The sequence below is a fragment of the Taudactylus pleione genome, unplaced genomic scaffold, assembly GCF_031769625.1.
Source record: "Taudactylus pleione unplaced genomic scaffold, aTauple2 ptg000258l, whole genome shotgun sequence".
In the NCBI taxonomy this organism is placed as follows: domain Eukaryota; kingdom Metazoa; phylum Chordata; class Amphibia; order Anura; family Myobatrachidae; genus Taudactylus; species Taudactylus pleione.
In genome coordinates this window covers 3,845,116-3,867,141 of record NW_028284660.1, presented here as the reverse complement: position 1 = coordinate 3,867,141, position 22,026 = coordinate 3,845,116, and the positions used below count along the sequence as shown (strand labels likewise).

Below are 22,026 nucleotides of genomic sequence, written 5' to 3'. Positions count from 1 at the left end.
GGGGTTACAGGATTTATTGCTTTTAAATCACAGTTAAAATTTCAGAGTAACAATTCTTTATTATAATTATTTTTTTTTTATGTTATGTGTATATTATGTTTTTATACATAAAATAAAAGTATTTGATAAAATATTTTGCCATAATTTTGATTCCCTGTGGAATAGATCCCATATGTAAAGGTTACGTATTTTAAATAAAGATATACTTTAATAATTAATTTTCTTTGTTGCACCACTATACAGATCTCAATTGTCTCCTTTTTACTTGTACTTGTCTATAATATGTGTCTGTGCAACATAAAACAACATTGCAGGTATTAGACATTGACGAAATCTGGTGGTGTTCTTGGAACCTGTGAATGGGACACATATCTTGTCCCCTCACTTATTTGTTAAAACCACACAGGAAGCAGGGATGGAACATCAGAACAAATAGTGTAATACATACGCACACAGCCGAGGGTGCTCACACTGATACACTGCTTACAACAGTGCTGGTCAGGGCAGGACCAGAGACTTTGAAAGTCGTGTCTGAAAAGAACAGGAGCCTGTGCTGGATATACAGGTGAGAATCACATATCGTATCTCTAACACTGGGATATAACAGAATGCACTTTTTGTTTTTGTATACACTGATATTATGAATATTGAAAGATACATTAATAGTAATTGTATCCAGGCACCAAGCATGTGATATGGATCTATAGACATAAGAAAGCACAGCTTCAGCTTGTGTTACATCAGTGGTGTCAAACTCGGGCCAACCAGCTGCAGTGGAACTCCACATCCCAGCATGCCCTGCCACAGTTTTAGCATGCCCTAAGAGCAAAACTGTGGCAGTGCATGCTGGGATCTGTAGTTCCACTGCAGCTGGTTGGCCCGAGTTTGACACCACTGTGTTACATTTTTATTTCTTCCAAAGTACAAAATGTGATGTGATATTTATTTATAGAGGAACTTGATTTGAAATGTGAGTTTATAGTACTGTAGTATAAAAAACAAAAAAAAATATACAGTGTTTCTGAAGCGACGGCATGTTACATCCAGGGACTCTGACACCGTTTGCCATTATGGATTCTATGTACAAAGCCTTGGAGAGAGACAAAGTGGACGGAGATAAAGGACCAATCAATCAGCTCCTAACTGTCATTTTTCAAATAGCCTGTAAAGTGACAGTTATGAGCTAATTGGTTGGCACTTTATCTCTGGCCACTTTATCTCTCTCTCCAGGGGGTATATTTACTAAAGTGTGGGTTTTTGGAAGTGGAGATGTTGCCCATAGCAACCAATCAGATTCTGGCTATTATCTTCTAGAGGTTGCTAGATATTTGTTAAATGCAAGCTGATTGGTTGCTATGGGCAACATCTCCACTTCTAAAAACCTGCACTTTTGTAAATAGTGTACACCCCCAAGGCTTAGTACATGTTGGGAACAGAGTCACTGAGTACTGAATTGACTCTCATCCTGCGACTCACTACTGCTCTCTCCTTCATGCTACAGTGAATTGCCCTACCCTTCCCCCTGTTATTTGCCCTCCCCATCCTGTGATCCTATAGTTATGTCTTTACCTAGGATATGCTGCAGATACATGTCATGCACTGTATACTTCATTATTTTGCAATGTTTGTATGTTTACCCCATGTGCGGTGCTGAGGACAGTTTGTTTCACCTTCTAAATAAAAGACAATAATAATTTAATAAAAGTAATACAAAACTGGGTTAATAAAAATTCTGCACTAGAGAGTTAATCACTTTTGCTGGGTTAGAGACTTTCGGCAGAATTTATGAAGCAGTAAGCCGCTGCTTCCCGGCAGGTTGCAGGAGAATACTTTAAATGGCACTCGGAGTCAGTGTCGGAGTCATATCGTTCAGAGATATCGTACCGTGTGTATGCACCTTTAGCAATCTCAGTTGAAAAAAGATTTGCTAGAACATAGAGGTGCAATATAAACCAGCACATCCTAAACAGAGACAATACATAGATATAGAAGAATCTTACGAGTTAATATTTGTTATATAATTTGTAATCTTGGACGAATGGTTTATCAAATTAATTTGCAAGCCTTTATAATTTATTCCAATAAAATACAATGTTTAAAAAGACAAGTTTAATGATCCAAGTCATGTGTACCCTAGCGCATTATAATGGATCACCCTGTAGCAGGCCATAGTGATTGCACCTGGAATGTATCTCTTAGCTTCAACATCATCATTCTGTCTTGTATTCCCTCCATAGATCAGACCATTCTGTAACTGTATAATCAGAGGCACCCAAATGAATCAATTAAAAACCATTCCAGCAGCAGCAGCAAACATTCAAGGAAATCTGCCAATCCTACTCCATATGTAAAATAAGAAACGGTGCTCAGAAGGGTTAAATATAAAACCAATGAAGCAGCATAACAAAATGAGCAGGGGTCTCGTCTGGATAGCTCAATACATTGTTTCTATGTGACTTCATTTGATACATTTTTTATGCCCTCTACTATACATTGTATCAACTGTGCTGAACATTACAATTAGGAGTTCACTACAAAGGGATTTACACATAGGGGTATATTTACTAAAGTGCGGGTTTTTAGAAGTGGAGATGTTGCCTATGGCAACCAATAACATTTTTCTAGCACCTTCTCAATGATAATAGCTAGAATGTGATTGGTTGCTATGGGCAACATCTCCTCTTCTAAAAACCCGCACTTTAGTGAATATACCCAATACTGAACTATCAACTTTCTGTAAGCTCCAAATTATCATGATTTAGGCTCCTGACGAATAATAACAGTGGAAAGCTAATTGACTGTCTGACTAGACATATTTGGACACGGCTTTTATTATTATTATTATTATTATTACTTCTATTGATTGATGTAGAGGAGAATTCAAAAAGCTGCATTCATTTACCATGGGCTATCTAATTAGCCCTGAAGTGTGGCCGCGTGCAGCACCTATCGGGGAATATTTTTGGGGACTTCAGCTGGTCTGAAAACAAAAATTCCCAATAATTATCCAGTTTTCGCAAATCAGCCAGTGAAAACACATACAGTAGGTCCATGAGCTTATCACGGATTCTATGTGTTTTCTCCAAAAGACAGATGATTTTTTGTGTGCAAAAAGAGCTTTAATTGATTTGTCCAAAGGTAAAAGATGTGAAAGCCCTGGGTTTTTTTTGTCCGAAAAAAATATCGGGGCAAATTTAAGCCACCTTTCCCCCCTAGAAGGATATTTTTATTTATTTTTTATCATGCCATTATTGTATATTATATTGAGTGGAGACATTAAACTAAAATATAATAATTTTATTTTTTATCAGTTTTATATTTAACCCTCCGGGGTTCAGCTTCTTCTCTTATATTTAATTCTGTAACTGCACCTGACCCGCCATATCAGGTAATTCACCACTGGGCCACCAGGGACATTTTGTCCATATTCTACTCATGTTGACATTTCTTTGGTGTCAACATAAAGAATGTCGACGTGGTCAATGTCCTCATGACAAGCATGTCAACATTATGACCATGTTGACATTATGAATGTTTACATGAAGAATGTCATCAAAATATACCGCACCCGTGCTCCGTGTGCTGAAATTTAACCCGTCACCAGAGATTACAGCCTGAGCTGGTTACCACTCACAGTAGGAGTTTAATTTGTTCCACATACTTTCAGATTACTCTTTCTATGTATGAAATATATGTACTCATATATATTACTGACCTGTTGCAGGTGCGTAGACAAACAAGAGAGATTATTTGTGATGACAAAGAGTTGATTACATTGGCACAAAAATGGATGAGGTTATGTATTCCAAATTAAACATGAACAAAACACCTGGATGTCCATTACAGATGAAATCCCATTTAGAGGGTAAGTTGCAGCAACCATGATACAGTAGGGTTAGGGTTAATATATGTGCAAACTCCTGTATATAGCGAGTTCTCATGTCATTTCTTATAATTGGCAAATTGTGATGTCATCTCTTCAGTTTACCTCCCCACTGATCTTACACACAGCAGGCAGAGGAATCTTTTTATGGATCAGGGTGGGATTTTGGCATATTAGGGGTGGTCCTTATTTTACTCTGATTTCATATGTCAAGATCAGTGATTTTCAGTCTTTTTCATCTCGCGGCACACCGAACATGATTTTAAAATTGCAATGGCACACCATCAGTCCCCCATGAAAAAAAACACACACATTGACCCTCATGGGAAACAACTCTCACAAATTTGCCCGCACAGGAAAAAGAACAGACATTGGGCCCCACAGAAAAAATATATAAAACAAAATGGTCCCCACAGAAAGAGAACAAACACACAAATTGGCCCCAACAGAAAAAAACAATCACACTGCTCCCCAGAGGGAAAACAAAACACATTGCTTTCTATAGGATTTTAAAAAAAATTACATTGGCCCTACCAGAAAAAAAATGTAAATAACCAGCGGGGAAGGGTCACTGTCGTCCCTGTCCTGTCCCTTATCGGCTGGGGTTGCTCAGTCACACTCAGTGCAGAGCTGGGAGCAGTGTACAGATGTGACCTTTGTCATGCCACCGCGTCTCCATAGCTCACGGTCCAGGCACGCCTGAGCCTCCCAGAAGAGCCCAACATTTCCCGGGACAGCGGCACATTTGACAACTACTCGCGGCACACTAGTATGCCACGGCACAGTGGTTGAAAAACGCTGGTCTAAATATTGGGAGGGATGCTTCTGTTTTCATTAGGCAAATGAGTGGAATACATAAGTAATAATGCACCTCCTGCAGAAACATATTATTTATATAAGACATTGCATCAATGAATTGGAACTTGTATATAAAGCACTCAGACCCTCATGACTTATAATATTCATATAATTTATATTTGGATTACATTATAACATAACAAACACGTGTGTGCTATGGGTTAATGTAGCAGAAAACATTGTTATATACAGAGCTCAACCATGTTCTTTACGCTACTCGGTAAATATTGATGTACTCTGAAACATTGTAGTAATTGTAATCTGAACATTATTTTAACATTTTGTGCCTTTAAATGGATGCACCCTGTTACTATCACAAATGAATACATTTAAGCATCACTGAATTTACTGATGTGACTTTTCTATTGCTGCTGTATACACATATATACACATATACAAGCTGTATGTATTCTTGGCCAGGTGTCCGGATAGAAGATAGGCATTACATACAGTAGATAGTCAATAGATTGACACCAGATGGTTGACAAGCAAATGGTTGACATGGTTGAAAGGTCGACAGGATCAAATAGTCGCCAGTTAAAAGGTCAACACGGATTTAGGTTTACAGGGTCAAAAGGTTGACATAGTCAAAAGGTCAAAAATGGGTGACACATGGATTTTCATGATTGTTAGGGTTAGGGTTAGGTTTAGAGTTAGGAGTCGGTTTATGGTTAGGGTCAGAGTTAGGTTATTGGCGGGTGGTTAGAGTTAGGCAGTGGCAGGGAACAGTCAGGGTTAGGCACTAAAGGGAAGGTTATGGTTAGGCATCAGGGGGAGGGTTAGGGTGAGGATTAGGGTTACAAATAACAAAAAAAGTATCTACGTTTTCTGTGTCAACCATTTGCGTGTCAACCTTTTGACCATGTTGACCCTTTGAACCTGTCGACCTAAGTCCAGGTCGACCATTTAACAGTCGACCATTTCACCTGTCAATCTATTGCCTGTAGACCATCTGGTTTTAACCTATTGTCTGTCTACATACTGTCGATCTTTCTGTCCACACCCAACAGACCCACTATAACTTGGATCTAATAGTAATGTTGCATTCATGAGGTTCTGATTACTGTTATCATGTATGTTCAATTATTATTATCTTCTGTCATTTTGATCAGGAAACTCAACAGTTCTTTATGCGGAAATAGCTACTAGCAGCTCCAAGTCTCATCTGCCAGCAGTAGTTTCAACACCAGGTAACTATATATTTATAAGACAGAGATTTTATGGAAGTTAAATATTGACCACTCAGAAAAAAAGTAATAAAAATATGGTATTTATTAATGAAATGTATTAAAAAATATAGTAGATGGGTGAATTTCTGTCATTGGCAGAGATCCTTTAACTTAAAGTTGTTTCTCAAAATCAGGAAAAGGTTCCTGTACAATTTGTGAAAAATAATTAACCTGTCACATACTGACACTATTATTAGGATACATTTTAAAATGCATCCAGAGGTGTAGCATGAATCGCTGTGCAATATAGATAAGCTATGTAATTGCAAGTCTGATGGTTTAAGATTTCTTACTATACTAAAAAAGACAGATTGCAAACATTACATTCTCCAGCAATATAAGGGTTAGAACCATTTTATTTCCATAATTCTGTAGAGGATGTGTGGTCAGGGGTGTGGTTAAAATCACAGTAGGTTTAACATCATGCAATTTGTCATCACTTCCTTGTGTGTAGCAGTGCTGATTCATGCCACGTATATGCCTCAGAGCCCATTCATGCCATCTTATATGCCTCAGAGCCCATTCATGCCCCTTATATGCCTCAGAGCCCATTCATGCCCTCTTATATGCCTCAGAGCCCATTCATGCCCCCTTATATGCCTCAGAGCCCATTCATGCCCCCTTATATGCCTCAGAGTGCATTCATGTCCCCTTATATGTCTCAGAGCCCATTCATGCTCCTTATATGCCTCAGAGCCCATTCATGCCTCCTTATATGCCTCAGAGCCCATTCATGCCCCTTATATGCCTCAATGTCTCTCCATGACCCACTCATGCCTGCCAGCCCAGCCCTAGATGATCCATCCATGCGATACTGCCATTGCCTCCCTTGCCTGCTTTCAGTTTCTTATCTTTTCAACAATCCTGACTGGCTTGGTCTTCTGATGTTCTCTCTTATTTCCATCTGGCTACTGCTCCTTCTGTGCTGTCTGTCAATCTCATTATATTGCAATTAGAAAAAAACAATGGAAAAAAGTAAAAGGAGCAGTTTCACTGCGATGATTGTGCCCGGGCAGGTACAGACCTCTGCCTCGTTCCCACAATCCTCCAGTACATGCTCAACCATCAGCACTCAAGTACATAACAGGCATTAATGCCCAGTAATGAAAAGCACCTTCAGTCAATAGATTAGAAAAAATGTAGTTGTATATGGAACAAAACTCAGTATATAATGTAGTGGCCATAATCCTCCTCACCAAAACAGCAGAGTACATTAGGCAACACACAGTAGTTTGCTCAGTGCACTAAGCAAGTATGGTACTAACCCTTTCTGTTCTCCTGAATGCCCCCTGCTGCCGCTTCCCAGCTAATTCTCTGTGTTCTCATGTATGCCTCCTGCTGTTCCCCCCCCTGGTGATCCTCTGTTATTCTGTATCCCCCCTGCTGCCCCCTCTCTCACAGCTCTACAGTACCTGTAAGAGGAGACTGTGTAGAGCAGTGAGTCGGAGTGATCTCACTCTGTCTAAGGAAATGGAGCACCTGTTTGGTGTGGCTGTGGCAAGGGCAGCGCTGGTCAGAGTCTCAAAATGCTCAGGAGCATTTTAAGCTCACAACTGATTGGTGTGGCAGCAGGGGTCTGAATTTTGCAAGAAGTTCTGCAACTGGAGCTGTTGTGCCTGGGCTATATGTTGATTCTTGGACATGACAATGTCCATGATTACCAGTTGGACAGAATTACGGACTGTCTGGAGTAATCCCGGACAGGTGGCAATTCTAAGCACCATCCCCCCTGTGTGTCTCCAGCACCATCCCCCCTGTGTGTCTCCAGCCATATCTTCCCTGTGTGTCTCTAGCACAATTCCACATATGCCTCCAAACCCATACCCTCTTCCTCTCCAGCACTATACCCTCTTCCTCTCCAGCACCCCCCACTTTTCTCCAACGTCATCCCACCTGTTTCCAGCACCATCCCACCTGTGTCTCCAGCATCTCCAGTGCCATCCCCATTTCTCCAGCACCAACCCACCTGTGCCTTCAGCACGATCCCTCCAGTATCTCCAGCACATCCCCATTTTTTAGCACCATCCCCATTTCTCCAGCACCATCCCATCTGTGTCTCCAGCACCTTCCTATGTCTCCAAACCTTCCCGTGTGTCTCAGGCACATTCCACCTTCCAGTGCCATGTCCCTGTACATATCTGGCTCTTTACCCATAGTTTGCTCCAGCAGCAGTCAATATTTACCTTCCCTGTCTTTTGTCTGTGTTCTTCTTTGGGCTCTTCCCGGGGAGGAGGAGCAGAGGCAGGGGGGGGGGGGCTTAGTAGAGCACCTCCCCTCCCCGTGGTGCCAGACAGAGGCCTTATGCTACCACTGTAGGGCAATAGGCAGCATCCAGCCGTGTACTTTAAATGGCGGCACTGTCACTAATGTCCAATGTTATGTCTATTATTTACTGTGACTGTTGGAGCAAATGAGCTCTAACGTGCCCTGGATGGCACCTGTAGACAGAGAACCAACACATGCTATGCTCCTGACTGCACCTTTAAGCTAGAATTAAGTCTTACTATCCCTTTTATATAAAGTCTATAATTATTTTCTTACAGAAGTTACTGAAAACCCAGTGAGAAAGTCCAAATACATAATCTTCTTCAGAGTCCTAGTTATCATCATCATCTTAATTCTATGTTGTGCTCTTGGATATATGGGTAGGTAATCCTGCATTCGTTTCCCCTAGGTCATCATATTTGACCATTATTAAGCTGTTATAGTTTGATTTCTTCACTTCACAAAAAGTGTTGAGTTCAATCAAAAATATTTGACATTCTTCTTATACTTGTTATTATGGTGTTATTTCACTGTTTTGAGTATAGTTATATATTTGATAGAGCTGTTATAACTTTTAGCAGTCACATGACTACAGCTCTGTTTGTGTTTAGCTAAGGGTTTGAATGAGTGGTATTAAAACCAGCAAAGCAGCCAGGCACTTGTACAGATTGTTATTATTATTTATAAGGTGCAACATAGTTTCTACAATGTTACACAGGGACTATACAAAGTAATGGTGAAACTTGACATATCATAGGCACAGAAACTGTAAATTGAGATACTGTATATTTGGATGCAGAGCAATAAGCTGTTGTCTTCTGGGCTTTACACACTCCCAGTGGAGAGGCAAGGTGGTCCCCCCCAATCCCAACACAATACTTACACAAATAATAAAATAGTATGTACGGTACTTTATTAAGCAGGAACTCTTCGAAAGTCAGGATCCACTTATGCATGAATGAAAAGCCATATTAATTTATGCACAATACAAAGGAGTCTATTTACTAAGCATTGTTAGGAGACAGAGTGAACAGTGATAAGGTGCCAGCCAATCAGCTCCCAACTGTCATTTTTCAAACACAGCCTGTGAGATGACAGTTGGGAGCTGATTGGCTGGCACCTTATCACTTTCTTTATCACTTTTCAATCTGTCTCCTAACACTGTTGTAAATAGACCCCAAAGTATCAATATATTATGCAACCATGTAATGTATTTCCTTGAAATATCAATATCAACATTTTTTACAGGTACAAAGGTTGAAACTTACATACAACTGATACTGTAATATGTCCCTATAACAGTCCCTAACACCAGGGTAACCCTGGAAGTCCTGTAATTGCCAGAGCTTTGCAGAGGTACTTTCAATAGAGCAAACAAATTAGCAGAATGTGAAGCATTAGTTGAGGTTAAATCGGGGAATCGGTATGACTTACCGCCGGACCCCTGCTCGGCGGTTGGAATCCCGACACCAGGAGGCCGGCAAAGGAGGAAATCCCGATCATCAAAGGTAAGTATTAGCTAACCTATTTCTAACCCCCTAACCCTAACCCTCCTTTAGGGTGCCTAACCCTAATGTTCCCCCCTGTGCCTAACCCTAATACCCCCTCTAAGTGGCTAAACCTAACCCCCCCTTCCCCACCGCCTAAACCTAAGTCCCCCGGGGGGTGCCTAACCCTAAGTCCCCCCGGGGGTGCCTAACCCTAACCCTCCCTCCCCCTAGCCTAACCCTAACCCTCCTGGGGGGGTACCTAGCCCTAAGTCCCCCCCTGGATCCCTAAACCTAACCCTCCCCCCCGCACGGCTGTCTCCAGTGGCACCAGGCATCACTACGATCGGGATGCCGGTCTCCCCGCGTCGGTAAAATGACAGGCGTCTAGATTTAGATGCCTGTCATTTAACCCTCACCGGGATAAAGCAATGGGGAAGCCGGCTGTCGGGATTACGTCCGCCTTGTTCCCGACTGCATACCGAAATCGGTGCTCCTAGGGAAAGTTGAATCGTGTAGCTCTGGTTGCTGTTTATAGTTAAATCTACTGCAGGTTTAACAGACTGCTCTAATATAACACCGTAAAACCAATATATTTTCCTGTCAGCCTCAGTGAGTATAAGCTGCTGTTGACTGCACTGTTCCGTAAGGCTCTCTTCTCATTACACAGTCAGTTATAGCAGGGAAAAGTTACCAGCTCACTAACTTCATAAGCTAAGAGGTTCTGTAGTAATAGTCTATTTCTATCATTTATAGGGGCACTTCCAATACGTCTGTCTGACTCTGTATAATACTTTTACTGCTCTAGCTGGGTATTGCCACGAATTCTGGTCTTAGCTGCCCACACAGGGTTAAACATTCACTTATCTTCCTGTCTTAAGGTGGGTACACACTATAGGGATATATCTGCAGATGATGTCGTTCATACACACTGAACGACCATCATCTGCATGCTGCAGCAGGTCGGGCCGGCCTGGGGGCGGGTAAGGGGCGTGACCTAAATGTGGAACTTGTGGCCACGCCCTTTTTTTTTGGAAAAAATAAAAACATTTGCGGCGCGCTGGGGAGGGGGGCGCAGTGTGCCCCTCAGCCTGGCACACAGACAATGGGGGGTGCGATCAGCATGATCGCTCCCCCCTCTTTCACAGGAGACTCTCCGGCTGCTGAATTAGCAGCCTCAGACAGTCTCCCAGTGCAGCCCAGGACACAGAAGCGTGTGCTGGGCTGCTGTGACCTAAGAGGGATGGGGAGCAGTGCTGTACCCAGGTAAGTAGTACCCACTCGTGGCTCCCCCTTCCCTCTTGGTCGGCTGATCGCCCATACACACTTGCCGATGGGCAGATATGTCTGCAGACATATCTGTTCATTGGCTTAGCAGCACAGCCAATGACAGACATATTGTCTGTTCACACTGACCAATATATCAGCCAGTGTGTACCCAGCATAATACCTCCAACAGACTTTTCCAGTGATTGCTTCACCTGGCTGCTCACCTGGTCAGCCATACAAATTACCACACCCTATTTAATCTCAGGCCTTAAGGCCCCCATACATCAGCTACAGATCGCTACAATGTGGTGATCCAGAGATGTCGGGTCGGCGGATCGGTGAAATCCAACATGTTGAATTTAACTGATATTGTGATGGATCGCGGAAAATCATTTCCAACCGGTGGTTCGGCGTTTCCTATCCGATCGCAGGATCACAGCCATCTGTCTCTGATGTATGGGGGCCTTAAGACAGACTCTTTGTCTGAACAACATATTCCTACCTGAGGAACGTTCCAGGCTCAGTGTCTCCTGTGTTCTCCAGAGTTTGTTCCTGTGAATACTTTCCTGTTGAAACATTACTTTTATATACTGGTGCTATTGCTGTTTGCCTCTCAGCGTTACAGCTCCTACGCTGCATACAGATAACCACTGGGACTGTTCATCACCGCCACTGCATACCATCTCAGCACCGTGGCTTCCATGCTGCACAGATTGCTTGCTTTTACCTGCAATCCATCCATCACTATTTGGCTCTCAGTGCTACGATTTCTACACCGCATCCAGATAACTACCGGGACTGTTTACCACTGCTGATGTGTACCATCTCAGCACCGCGGCTTCCCCGCTGCAACAGACCACTGACCGCTACCTGCATTCCATCCATCATTGTGAATCAGTTTGCAGCATATCGGCTTTCACACCATGCACAGACTATTCATCGCTGTCTGCATTCCAGCTACCGCTGTGCACCATCGATCAGTGCTGCGGCTTCCACGCTGCACCCAGATGCCTTTCAACTTCAGCTCCAGTTCTGCCGGTGTACCTATGGTTCATACCATCTGCTGATTGCCACATATCATGCCACCTTCGTGGATTCCATTCTGTGTTGTGCAGGTATTGTCTGGGCTGTGTTGCAAGTATCATTACACTGTGTGGCTATAGTGGGTTACTGCATACTTAGGTTGACTCATTTGGTTTCCTGTACTGTGTGCTCTTGTCCTGGGCTGACTCATAGCATTGTGGTTCCAGATCTGGAGGGCATGATCAGGTCACAGTCTATTTACATCCCAGTGTTCGGTACTGTGTTGCCTGAAGTGTCCCATTATCCTGAGTTCCCTTCCTGGGCTATGGTCCAGGTCTTGCGTCAGATCTGTACCAGGGATATAGCTTCACAAGTTCTTCCCTGGATAAATAAGACTTCAATGTCTGGCTTGGTTTCGAGGTCCAGACTGACAGTACTATGCTGCTTTTGAGTTCTGGTTCTTCTGTGACTGGCATAGCTCTCTGGCCTGACTGGTCACCGGACTTTTAGGTGAGAGGCTGGCCGGTGGCTTGAATGTAATTTCCAATTCAGTATTCTTGCTATGGCTCAGGTCTGTGATTCCTAGTGTCTCTAGTTTGCTGATGCCTATATTCCATGTAAGTCGTGGTATCTTAAACTGCCTCGTCTTCTGCACTCCTCAGCAAGTACCCAGGGCCCTGTGCCAGATCTCAGGAATCCTAGAACCGTGAATGGTATACTGCAGACTGATGAGGGTAATGCACCTTCCCTGAAATATGTATGGCTGGGCGCAAGCAGTGATTAAAGTTTATGTGGTACTCACTGTATCATCAATGTCTTTAACTGCTGGGCATGAAAGGGAGGCCAGTCCTGCTCCACAACACACAGCATTTAGCACTCTGATGCAGCCCCTGTCATCATTGGTATCCTGGCAGCGTGGTCCAGCTCCTTCAGAGGCACCTCACCAACTGTCTGCCAATGGCCGGTGAGTCCCCTCTTAACCCCTCCTGTTAGGGCCCAAGATGTTCAACTGCCGCGAGTCACTGCTAACTGGCGTGTGGCGTCCAGTCTCTCTAACCACGTGCCAGCTCCTGAAGCCGGCTACAGTTCTCCCCACTAGCACCAATTTTATACATTAAATATTTACATATATGGAGTGGCTGTCAGACTCCTTAAATCATGCAGAACCACCCCTATGTAGGATATTAAGCACTCCCCTATACAGTACTTTGGTGGGGTATCACACAGGTATCTCACTATATCCTGATGGGTACATGGAGGTGAGTCAGAGGGAAGGATAGATGTTTATCACTCAATGATCCTGTACACAATGAAAGATTAACACTCAAAGTTAGAATATTTTATTGTATCTTATTGTTCCTCCATCTTTCTCTTCCCTCAGGTGTCCTCTCTCTACCTCTCCCACTCAACTGCTTTTGTGTTCTAACAATTATGACTGGAAAACGTTTACGCACTTATGTAAACCTATGATTCTGTTCCAGTTCACTCATGCTGAAATTACTTAGCGGTAATCTTACCCTTAACAATACAGTGTTTAATGGTAGAACTTATAGTTGGAACTTGGAATGTTGGGGGAATAATCTCCCCTATTAAACAGAAGAAGATACCGCTTTATTTAAATAAGATGCATATGGATGTGATCTTTCTACAAGAGACACACTTACTTCCTCCAGAGATTGCTAAATTATATTCGATGAACTGGGTGGTCATTGCTAAGTTCTTCGTCTTATAATTCAAAGACTAGAGGTGTAGTCATACTTGCGGCAAAGAAATTGCAAAGCACTATTAATAATACTATCACTGATCCTGAAGGCAGATTTGTTTTGGCAGATGTTTTAATTGATAATGCACGCTATATTCTATGTAATGTATATGCCCCCAAAGTTCTTTCTACAATTATTGAACGTTTTAAGATCTTATTCATCCTGTAGATTGATAATTGGCAGAGATTTTAACTTAATAACATCCAAATTCATGGATATAAATTCTCCTGCCCCATTATGGTCCCATCTTCCTTAGAAGGGGTTATCATTATTTACCTCCCAGGTACAAACTGTAAACATCTGGAGGACGAGAAATACGATTGATAAAGAATTTCCATGCTTGTCAGATGCTTATGGAACTTTGGGCCCGATTCAGACCCGTTCACTAGATGTGTTCGCATGCAGCCGTCAGCAGGCGGAGTATACAAATCCCGGGATCGCACAGCAAGACATCAGGATGCCCACTGTGTCTAAGCGTGCAGTGGCAATGTGATATCAAGCCAGTCTAATGATGCCCATTTTCCCTTTGGAGCACACATCATCTCCAGGAAGTGTATTTAACAATCGGTAACATCGAGAACCATCGGCTACATATGCAGTGCTTGTGGTTTACCCTACCCTACCGCAAGCACTGCGAGTGCTGCAGGGTTTTAAACAGCCAGGTGACGTGTACAATGATGCTCCACTTTAATTATGGACACCCAAAGAACGCCGTTTTGATGCTCAGACATTCCTGCGTTCGCACCACCACTCCCCCGTTTTCCTGGACCTTCCCCTGTCACCACCCACAAACGGCACATTCTGTTACTCAAAGTAGCGGGCAGTCAGTGTGTTCAATCTCGAGGATATAGTAGTAGGACCATAAAAAGAGCTTATAGAGATACTGATAAATACATCAGAGATCAACTACTAACACCCAAAATTAAGAAGGAGCAGGAATGTGTGAGATTCGTGGAAACATTCTGTCATGATTGGAAACAGATCCAAGGAGTTCTACATAAACATCTGAATGTACTACATACAGTAGAAGATCTAGCTGAAATCCTATGAAGATAGGATTCAAATTAGTTAGTCGGTCTAAGAACTCAAAGATATTCTGGTCCAGAGTCATTTTGAGATACCAAAGAAGCCTCTTTATCTTAAGAAAGGATCTAGAAAATGTGGAACTAGTAAAGATATTTGGGTGATGCCCACTACGGAGATCTACGGAATAAATTCAATAAAATCTGGCATATAAACTATCACATTGATTGCAATACAATGGTGGTCATATACAACTTACAATGTCCTTGCGACAAGCAATTTATTGGCAAAACAATTAGACCCAAGAGAAGAATTCTTGAACATCTGGGAAGTTTAAAAAATAGCAATCGTGACCAACAACTTTTTAAACTATTAACAGCAATAGCAAGACATTTTTTAAATATCATGAAGGCAACCCTGCAGGCCTGAGAGCTTTTGGAATGAAACGAGTAAAAACAAACTTTAGAGGAGGAGATGTAGATTGCGAACTCCTTAAACAAGAAACCACACTCATCTTCCTCATGGACATCTTAACACCCAAAAGCCTAAATGAAGAGAATAATTATACAGCCTTTCTGAAATAATAAATCTATAGGTAGTGGATGATAAGAACATCATGTAACCACTGTCCCTTCTCTCTGAACATAAGATGGTTTAATAACTCCATCTGTAGCCATTTCTTGTATTATTATTATTATTATCGGTTATTTATATGGCACCACAAGTGTTCCGCAACACCTTACAAAGTACATAACCAAAAAAGTGACTTACAGTACAGTACAATACAATGCAGGACAAGGACATGGATAATATACATTGATACAGTAGATGAAAATAAAGTAAGGAGAAGTACAAGAATTTACATTCTCAAGGGGAGGGGCAGACAGACAGGCATGATAAAGATGGGGAGACGGGGAGGAGGGTGCATGTAGCAGCAAGTTAGGATGAGAGCTGGAAAGCATTGATGAAGTAATGGGTCTTGAGAGCCCATTTGAAGGATTGTAGAGAGGTGGAGAGTCTGATGGGGAGAGGGAGAGAGTTCCAAAGGTGGGGAGCAGCATGGGCAAATCTTGGAGGCGGGAGTGGGAAGAAGTAATCAGTTGGCATGAGAGGCGGCGTGTATTTGTTGAACAAAGAGGGCGGATAGGAGAGTGAAGGGAGATGAGGTCAGAGATGTAAATGGGAGAGGAGTGTGTGAGGGCTTTGTAAGTGAGGGTGAGAATCTAGAATTGAGTTCTGAAGGGATAGGGGAGCCCGTGGTGGGCTTGTAAGAGAGGGGAGGCAGATGTAGAGCGTTTGGAGAGAAAGATGAGTCGAGTGGCAGCACTGAGGACTGACTGCAGAGGAGAGAGATGGGAGTTGGGGAGGCCAGAAAGGAGGAGGTTACAGTAATCCAATCTGGAGATGACCAGTGAGTGTATTAGGGTCTTAGTAGCATTCTGGATGAAAAAGGGTCTGATCCTGGAAATATTTTTTAGATGGAAACGACAGGACTGTGAGAGGTTCTGTATGACATATAGAACAATTTATTAATATTAAATATGAGCCAGGCTTTTGTGTCATATTTTATTTCACCATACATTAATTAGTAATTCTCACGTGTCTTTTTTTATTTATTTCTCATTTTATTTTTCACTTACCACTAAATAGAGACCCTTAGTGATTTCCCTACACACTAGTTTGTCCTATGAACACATGACGCCCATACACATAACTATTTAGTATTACAGTATTTCACATAAGATAGTGACCCATTCGTGCAGGTCACTTTTCAGTTTTTTGTTTCTTATCACTGAAAGTTTTATAATATTATCATCTGTATCACATCGTAATTCAAAGTATAATCTATTCTGAATTTATATGCACTTATTATTATTATTTTATTTTTATTTTTTTGTTGAAATAGGGATGGATGTATTTATTTGGGGTGTTCTGTTTGCAATATATAATATTTTTCAAAATTGATACAAATATCAATTATGGTTACATTATTGATTTTAGAATTTGTTGGATTAAATATTTATTACTTATTAGATATGTACATGATATAATAATTTTTTGAGAAATTATGTAATCTGTCACTATATGGAATTAGGTTATATGTCACAACATTAGAAAATAATGTGGACTTTATATTCAGAAAGGTTAATTACTAAGTATTAATTATTAAATAGATCCATATATGAATGATTGATTTAATTAGTCTGTAGGGTATTGAGAGCAATCCATGAATGAGGTATACATTACCCTAACCTGAATAAGTTTTACTTATATCAATGAGCCCTGGACTCGATTAGACTATGCTGGATGAACGTCACTGGTCTCTTTAGGAGACAATAGCAATCAGCCACAGGATGGTGGGCGGCACCGCTATGACTCGGCATAGCATGGTTGGACACCTTAGACTGGGACATGCTTTGATTGGTCAAGGATGATACGAAAGTGATGCTTGTGTACACAATTCCCGGATAAGGGCATAGAATGTACCTAACTGCATTGACCAGTAATAAGATCATGCTGCTGCTCATATTAACAATGATTAATTTACATGTTTCCCAGAAACACTTGTATAAATAGGAGATGATCCATTTAATCATCGCTTTAGGGTGAACTGAACCTTAATGAGATCTGAAAATTATTTTTTGATGTTTCCTTTGACAAATAAGAAATTACATAGGATATAAAACTAGATATTTAGTGACAGAGTGACACCTTGATCATGTCAGCAAACTATGAGAAGTACATATCAATGATTAAACATTAGCTAGGTGTGTAAAGAATAGAGCAATCTTTAATGAAATATGTGAATACACATCCTAGTGTTAGAATATCTGACTTGAATTATAACATTGCCACAGTAGGCAAATCAAGGTGTCTCTAGAGATTAGGAAGCAGCTCTTTTTGGTTCCATATACAGTATAGGTTATACAGCAGTTCAAACACACGTATTAACTGGCTGAGTTTCAATATGTGTTACCTATAAAGATAATATCCAATTTTGTGTATATTATGTGATCTGAGAATATATATGAATATAACTACAATACACACACATAAATATCCCCATTTGGTGTTGAGAAAAAAAAAAAACTCAGACGAAATCATAGACTAAGTGCCAGACATATTTTATTGTGACATTACAGGGGGATGTAAATGTGCTGCAACTTTTTTTTTAAAATCACATTTTTCCTTTTGTAACACACTTTTATTTTTAACCAATTTTCGCTGTTCTCCCATCATAATTGGATATTAACCAATAAATAATAAAGTTTGTTTTAAACATACAGTGCACCACATTTCACATTTGTTTTTTCTGTCTCTGTGAATATAGCAGATGACCTCAAACTGCTTTTACTGGATATTGTACATAATGACCAAACAGGCTTTATTTGGGATCATCATTCTACACGTAATATTAGCAACGTTTTAGCTACAGTGGGTGAATTTTTTAGAAACCCTGATATACAGGTTCGGGTGGCTTTAGATACTGAGAAGGCTTTTGATATATTCTCTTGGGAGCATTTGTTTGACTCTCTCTGTCCCGCTTTGGCTTCTCAAATTATTTCATAGCTCTCATTAAGGCGTTATATTCCACTTCCCAATCACAAATATTATGCTGATGGTATCTATCTTCATATCTATCTTCACCAATAGACATTTATAAAGGCACTAGCCAGGGATGTCCCCTTTCCCCTCTCCTATTTGCAATTGCTGTGGAACCACTAGCAGCTGCTCTGCATTCTAATACTGAATTTAAAGGAATTAGGATTAATATGGAATGGGTGAACCTAGCGCTTTTTGCTGACAACATGCTCTTAATTGTCTCAGACCCAACCACCTCTATTCCAAGCCTCCTAAATACTATTTCTATGTTTGAAGCATTTTCAGGCGATAAGATTAATTCAAAGACCAATAAATTAAGAAAAATCTGAAATTCTACCACTAGGTGGAGTTCCTCTCCCACAATCAATTGTCCAATTTAAATTTGTATCCTCGTCTTTAAAATAATTATGGACTTTTATACAAACAAAACTAATTGACCTATATAAAGCTAACTTTTCCCATTTATTACACACAGTAAGTTTACTAAACATTTAGAGGACTGGGCAAACTTGCCACTCTCTTTGCTAGGTTGAGCGGCCACTTTAAAAAGCATCATTTTTCCAAAATGTAATTTAGATATAACCCACTGTGCTAAGATCTTTTCCAAATTTTTGTCGTCTGGGAAAAACCACGAATTTCCATATCAAAACTAGGCAAAGTGAGGATGGGCTGGCTGTTCCTAATATTAGGTTATTCATGTATGCAGTATTTTATTTACTGTATTTTATGTACTGGATGGTTGACTTGTTGTGATGCCGACCTGTCTTAAGAAAGACCACTTGTGGCCGAAACGTCGACTGGATTATATTTGGTCATGTTGGAAATGTATCAATAAATATGGATGATTTTTTGTACTGATAAGCGGTGAGTTCCCTCTATCTGGCTCAAATTGCCAATGCTTTGGGTATAAATTTGGAGAACTGCATGTCCTCTCCTTAGTGGAGCACAGTGCAAAACAGTCTTTTTATGGATGTGAGTGAAGAATCTCTATACATTTAGGTTATATATAATATATATATATATATATATATATATATATACTGCAATACCACGGGTGCGGCACTCAGGGCTGAATATCAGAATAGAAACTACAACACTCTAAGTTGCATAAGTTGTAGTTTCTAGTCTGACATTCAGCTCTGAGTGCCGCACCTGTGGTATTGCAGTTACTATCTTCTTTGTGGGGGCACCGGGCGAAGTTATTTATACTATGTGAGTGCCGGACCATTGTGATCATTATATATATATATATATATATATATATATACACACCATCCAAGCGGTGCAGTACTCATGGCTTCCAATAAGATACAGAAACGGTGGCTTGAGGTAAATTTATCAAAGAATCCAGGTGTGGCACTCAACGGACTTAGTAATAACAAAATCACATCTCCTGTTTTAAAGCAATGTTTCAGGCTTTATTGCCCTTCATCAGGCTGCATAAACATCAACATATAATACACAAATACATACCTTAAATACCCACTTCCATCTTCTGACACGCGCCAGGTCCCTCCAGTAACTCCCCGTCCTGTGTGCTGGACTTCCGGTCATGCCGGAAACACGTCCACACGCTGATGACGCAACTGTCACCATGGAAACCTGATGTCTGGCAGGAGAAGCAAAATCATATATATAAATAAATCACCATGTAAAACATACAATAAGACCATGAAAATTCACCATATAGATAAAAAGAAACATTAAAAAGCAGTGTATACAAAAAAAGAGGTTCCTGGACTATATTAGGGAATAATCAAGTGTTATAACAAAAGAGAGTTGCTATACGAACTGTATCTACACTGACAAGATATTGTAATTAAGTTGATCATTTAGACCCTTAGGTCTAACAGTATCTAGGAGTTGGATCCATTTAGCCTCTAACCTTAGTAATTTTTTATTCCTATCTCCTCTCCTCCCATCATCCAGGGACATGGTCATTGCCATATGCTTGAGGCTAGACAAATTATGTTTAGCCTCAACAAAATGTCAAGCAACAGATCCTTTTCCATTAATAGCAGATCTAATAGCCGATCTGTGTAAGTGTCATGCGCTCCTTGAAGGAGCACATGGTTTTCCCTACATAGCAGAGTCCACATGGACCTTTAATCAAATATACCACAAAGGTGCTAGAACAGGTCAGGCAGTGTCTTATCTCATATTTATATCCAGAGTGGGGATGATAGAAAAATCTGCCTGTCAACATATGACCACATGTAGTGCACCCCAAACACTTGTAGCATACAAAAGTAGGTCTACACATTAATTTAGATGTCCTATTGAATTCCGTAATGTCGGAGTGGACCACCCAGTCTTTAATATTTTTGCCTCTCTTGTAGCATGGTCTAAGAGAGATCGTAAATCTCAATCATTTTGGACAATTGGCCATGATTGTTTAATTGCCCTACGGATATCTCTGTGGGCCATGTTGTAAGTATGTACCCAGTTAAGGACATCATCCATCATTTCCTTATCTTTATGTCTTAAAGTTTCTTCTCTGGGGATTAAATCCACTTTATTCCATGCTGATTGTAGTGTTTTTTCAGTGTAGCCTCTGGTTCTAAATTTGTCTCTTCTCCAATTCCTCATCAAGTACAGTAGAGTCACTAGTAATTCTTTTAACTCTGGTGGAAACTATTGAAGATATTTCAACCGAAGAAATCTTGAGTAATTTATTAAAATATAAGAAGACAGAGGTTGATTTCTTATTGCACAGCATTACTTTATCTGAATATCTGAGGGAGAAAAAGATCCCAAGAGGCTTCTGAGTTCGAAATACCCCTACAATAGGGCAGCACAATAAGGAATTTGTGAGGCAGTGGATAGCCGTCCTCAACAAGTGTTCTCTTGAATTGATGACACTAGTACTGGAAGAATCGGCAAGGGAGCTAACCCTTATGAGGCAGAAGATTTCTGAGTACATGAACAACAATAAGCCACAATTAGAGATCAGGGCAATTTGATGTAGATAAATTGCAACAGCAAGTGGAGACATACAAGAAGGAGTTGATCCTCTTCAAAAAACAGAAATTTGAAGTGGTGAATAAAGACTATGAAGAGAGGAGGGTCTATTGCTGGTCATCTGGAGGTTCAGATGTCAGAATAGGGATATGCAGTGTCGCTATTTCCGTGGTCCCAAGGGAATGATGGACAATTATTCATCTAGTTATGCACCCTCGACTTCTGGGGATGAGACCTCCAGTGGTCAGAGATGAGCTCCAGGACTAAAACCCCCTTTAGGGGTGAAGACCCGTGCAGGCCGCGGGGTGGAAGGAGACATAAGAGAAAGGGAGGACAGATTTGCTGCAAAAGGGATCAGAGGCAGAGGACAGAAAATGCGAATTTGATATTTAAATTGTCCAGTAGGGATTTGACTGAAATGGAGACTATAATGTTAAATAGCTTAAGCTACGTACCGATGAACAAACTTAATTCATTAAATTGGAAATTCGATCACCAATTCCTAAACAGACTATTAAAATTAAGGAGCAACTTTGACAATAAGAGTCCAAACACGCATCCTTGTCTTAAGGATCCCTTTAAAATCAAATCACATTTTGAACCTCCTCTAAATAATATTGCTATTAATAGCTTTGTGAAAGCTTTGGATGTAGATGTACTGG

General features: G+C 40.8%; 1 protein-coding gene across 3 annotated transcripts in view; it reads left to right on the top strand.

Annotated features, from left to right (window-relative positions):
• Nucleotides 1-22,026, top strand: part of LOC148514818 (killer cell lectin-like receptor subfamily B member 1A) — a 105,132-nt gene that overhangs the window by 19,624 nt on the left and 63,482 nt on the right. For 2 of the 3 annotated variants that reach the window (XM_088480946.1, XM_088480945.1), the window contains exons 2-4: nucleotides 3,725-3,865; nucleotides 5,854-5,931; nucleotides 8,514-8,615. In XM_088480946.1, coding sequence (XP_088337072.1) covers nucleotides 3,787-3,865; nucleotides 5,854-5,931; nucleotides 8,514-8,615 — 259 coding nt within the window. In that variant the 5' untranslated portion in view covers nucleotides 3,725-3,786. The remainder of the gene's footprint in view (nucleotides 1-3,724; nucleotides 3,866-5,853; nucleotides 5,932-8,513; nucleotides 8,616-22,026) is intronic. The other variant, XM_088480947.1, reaches the window with a different exon arrangement.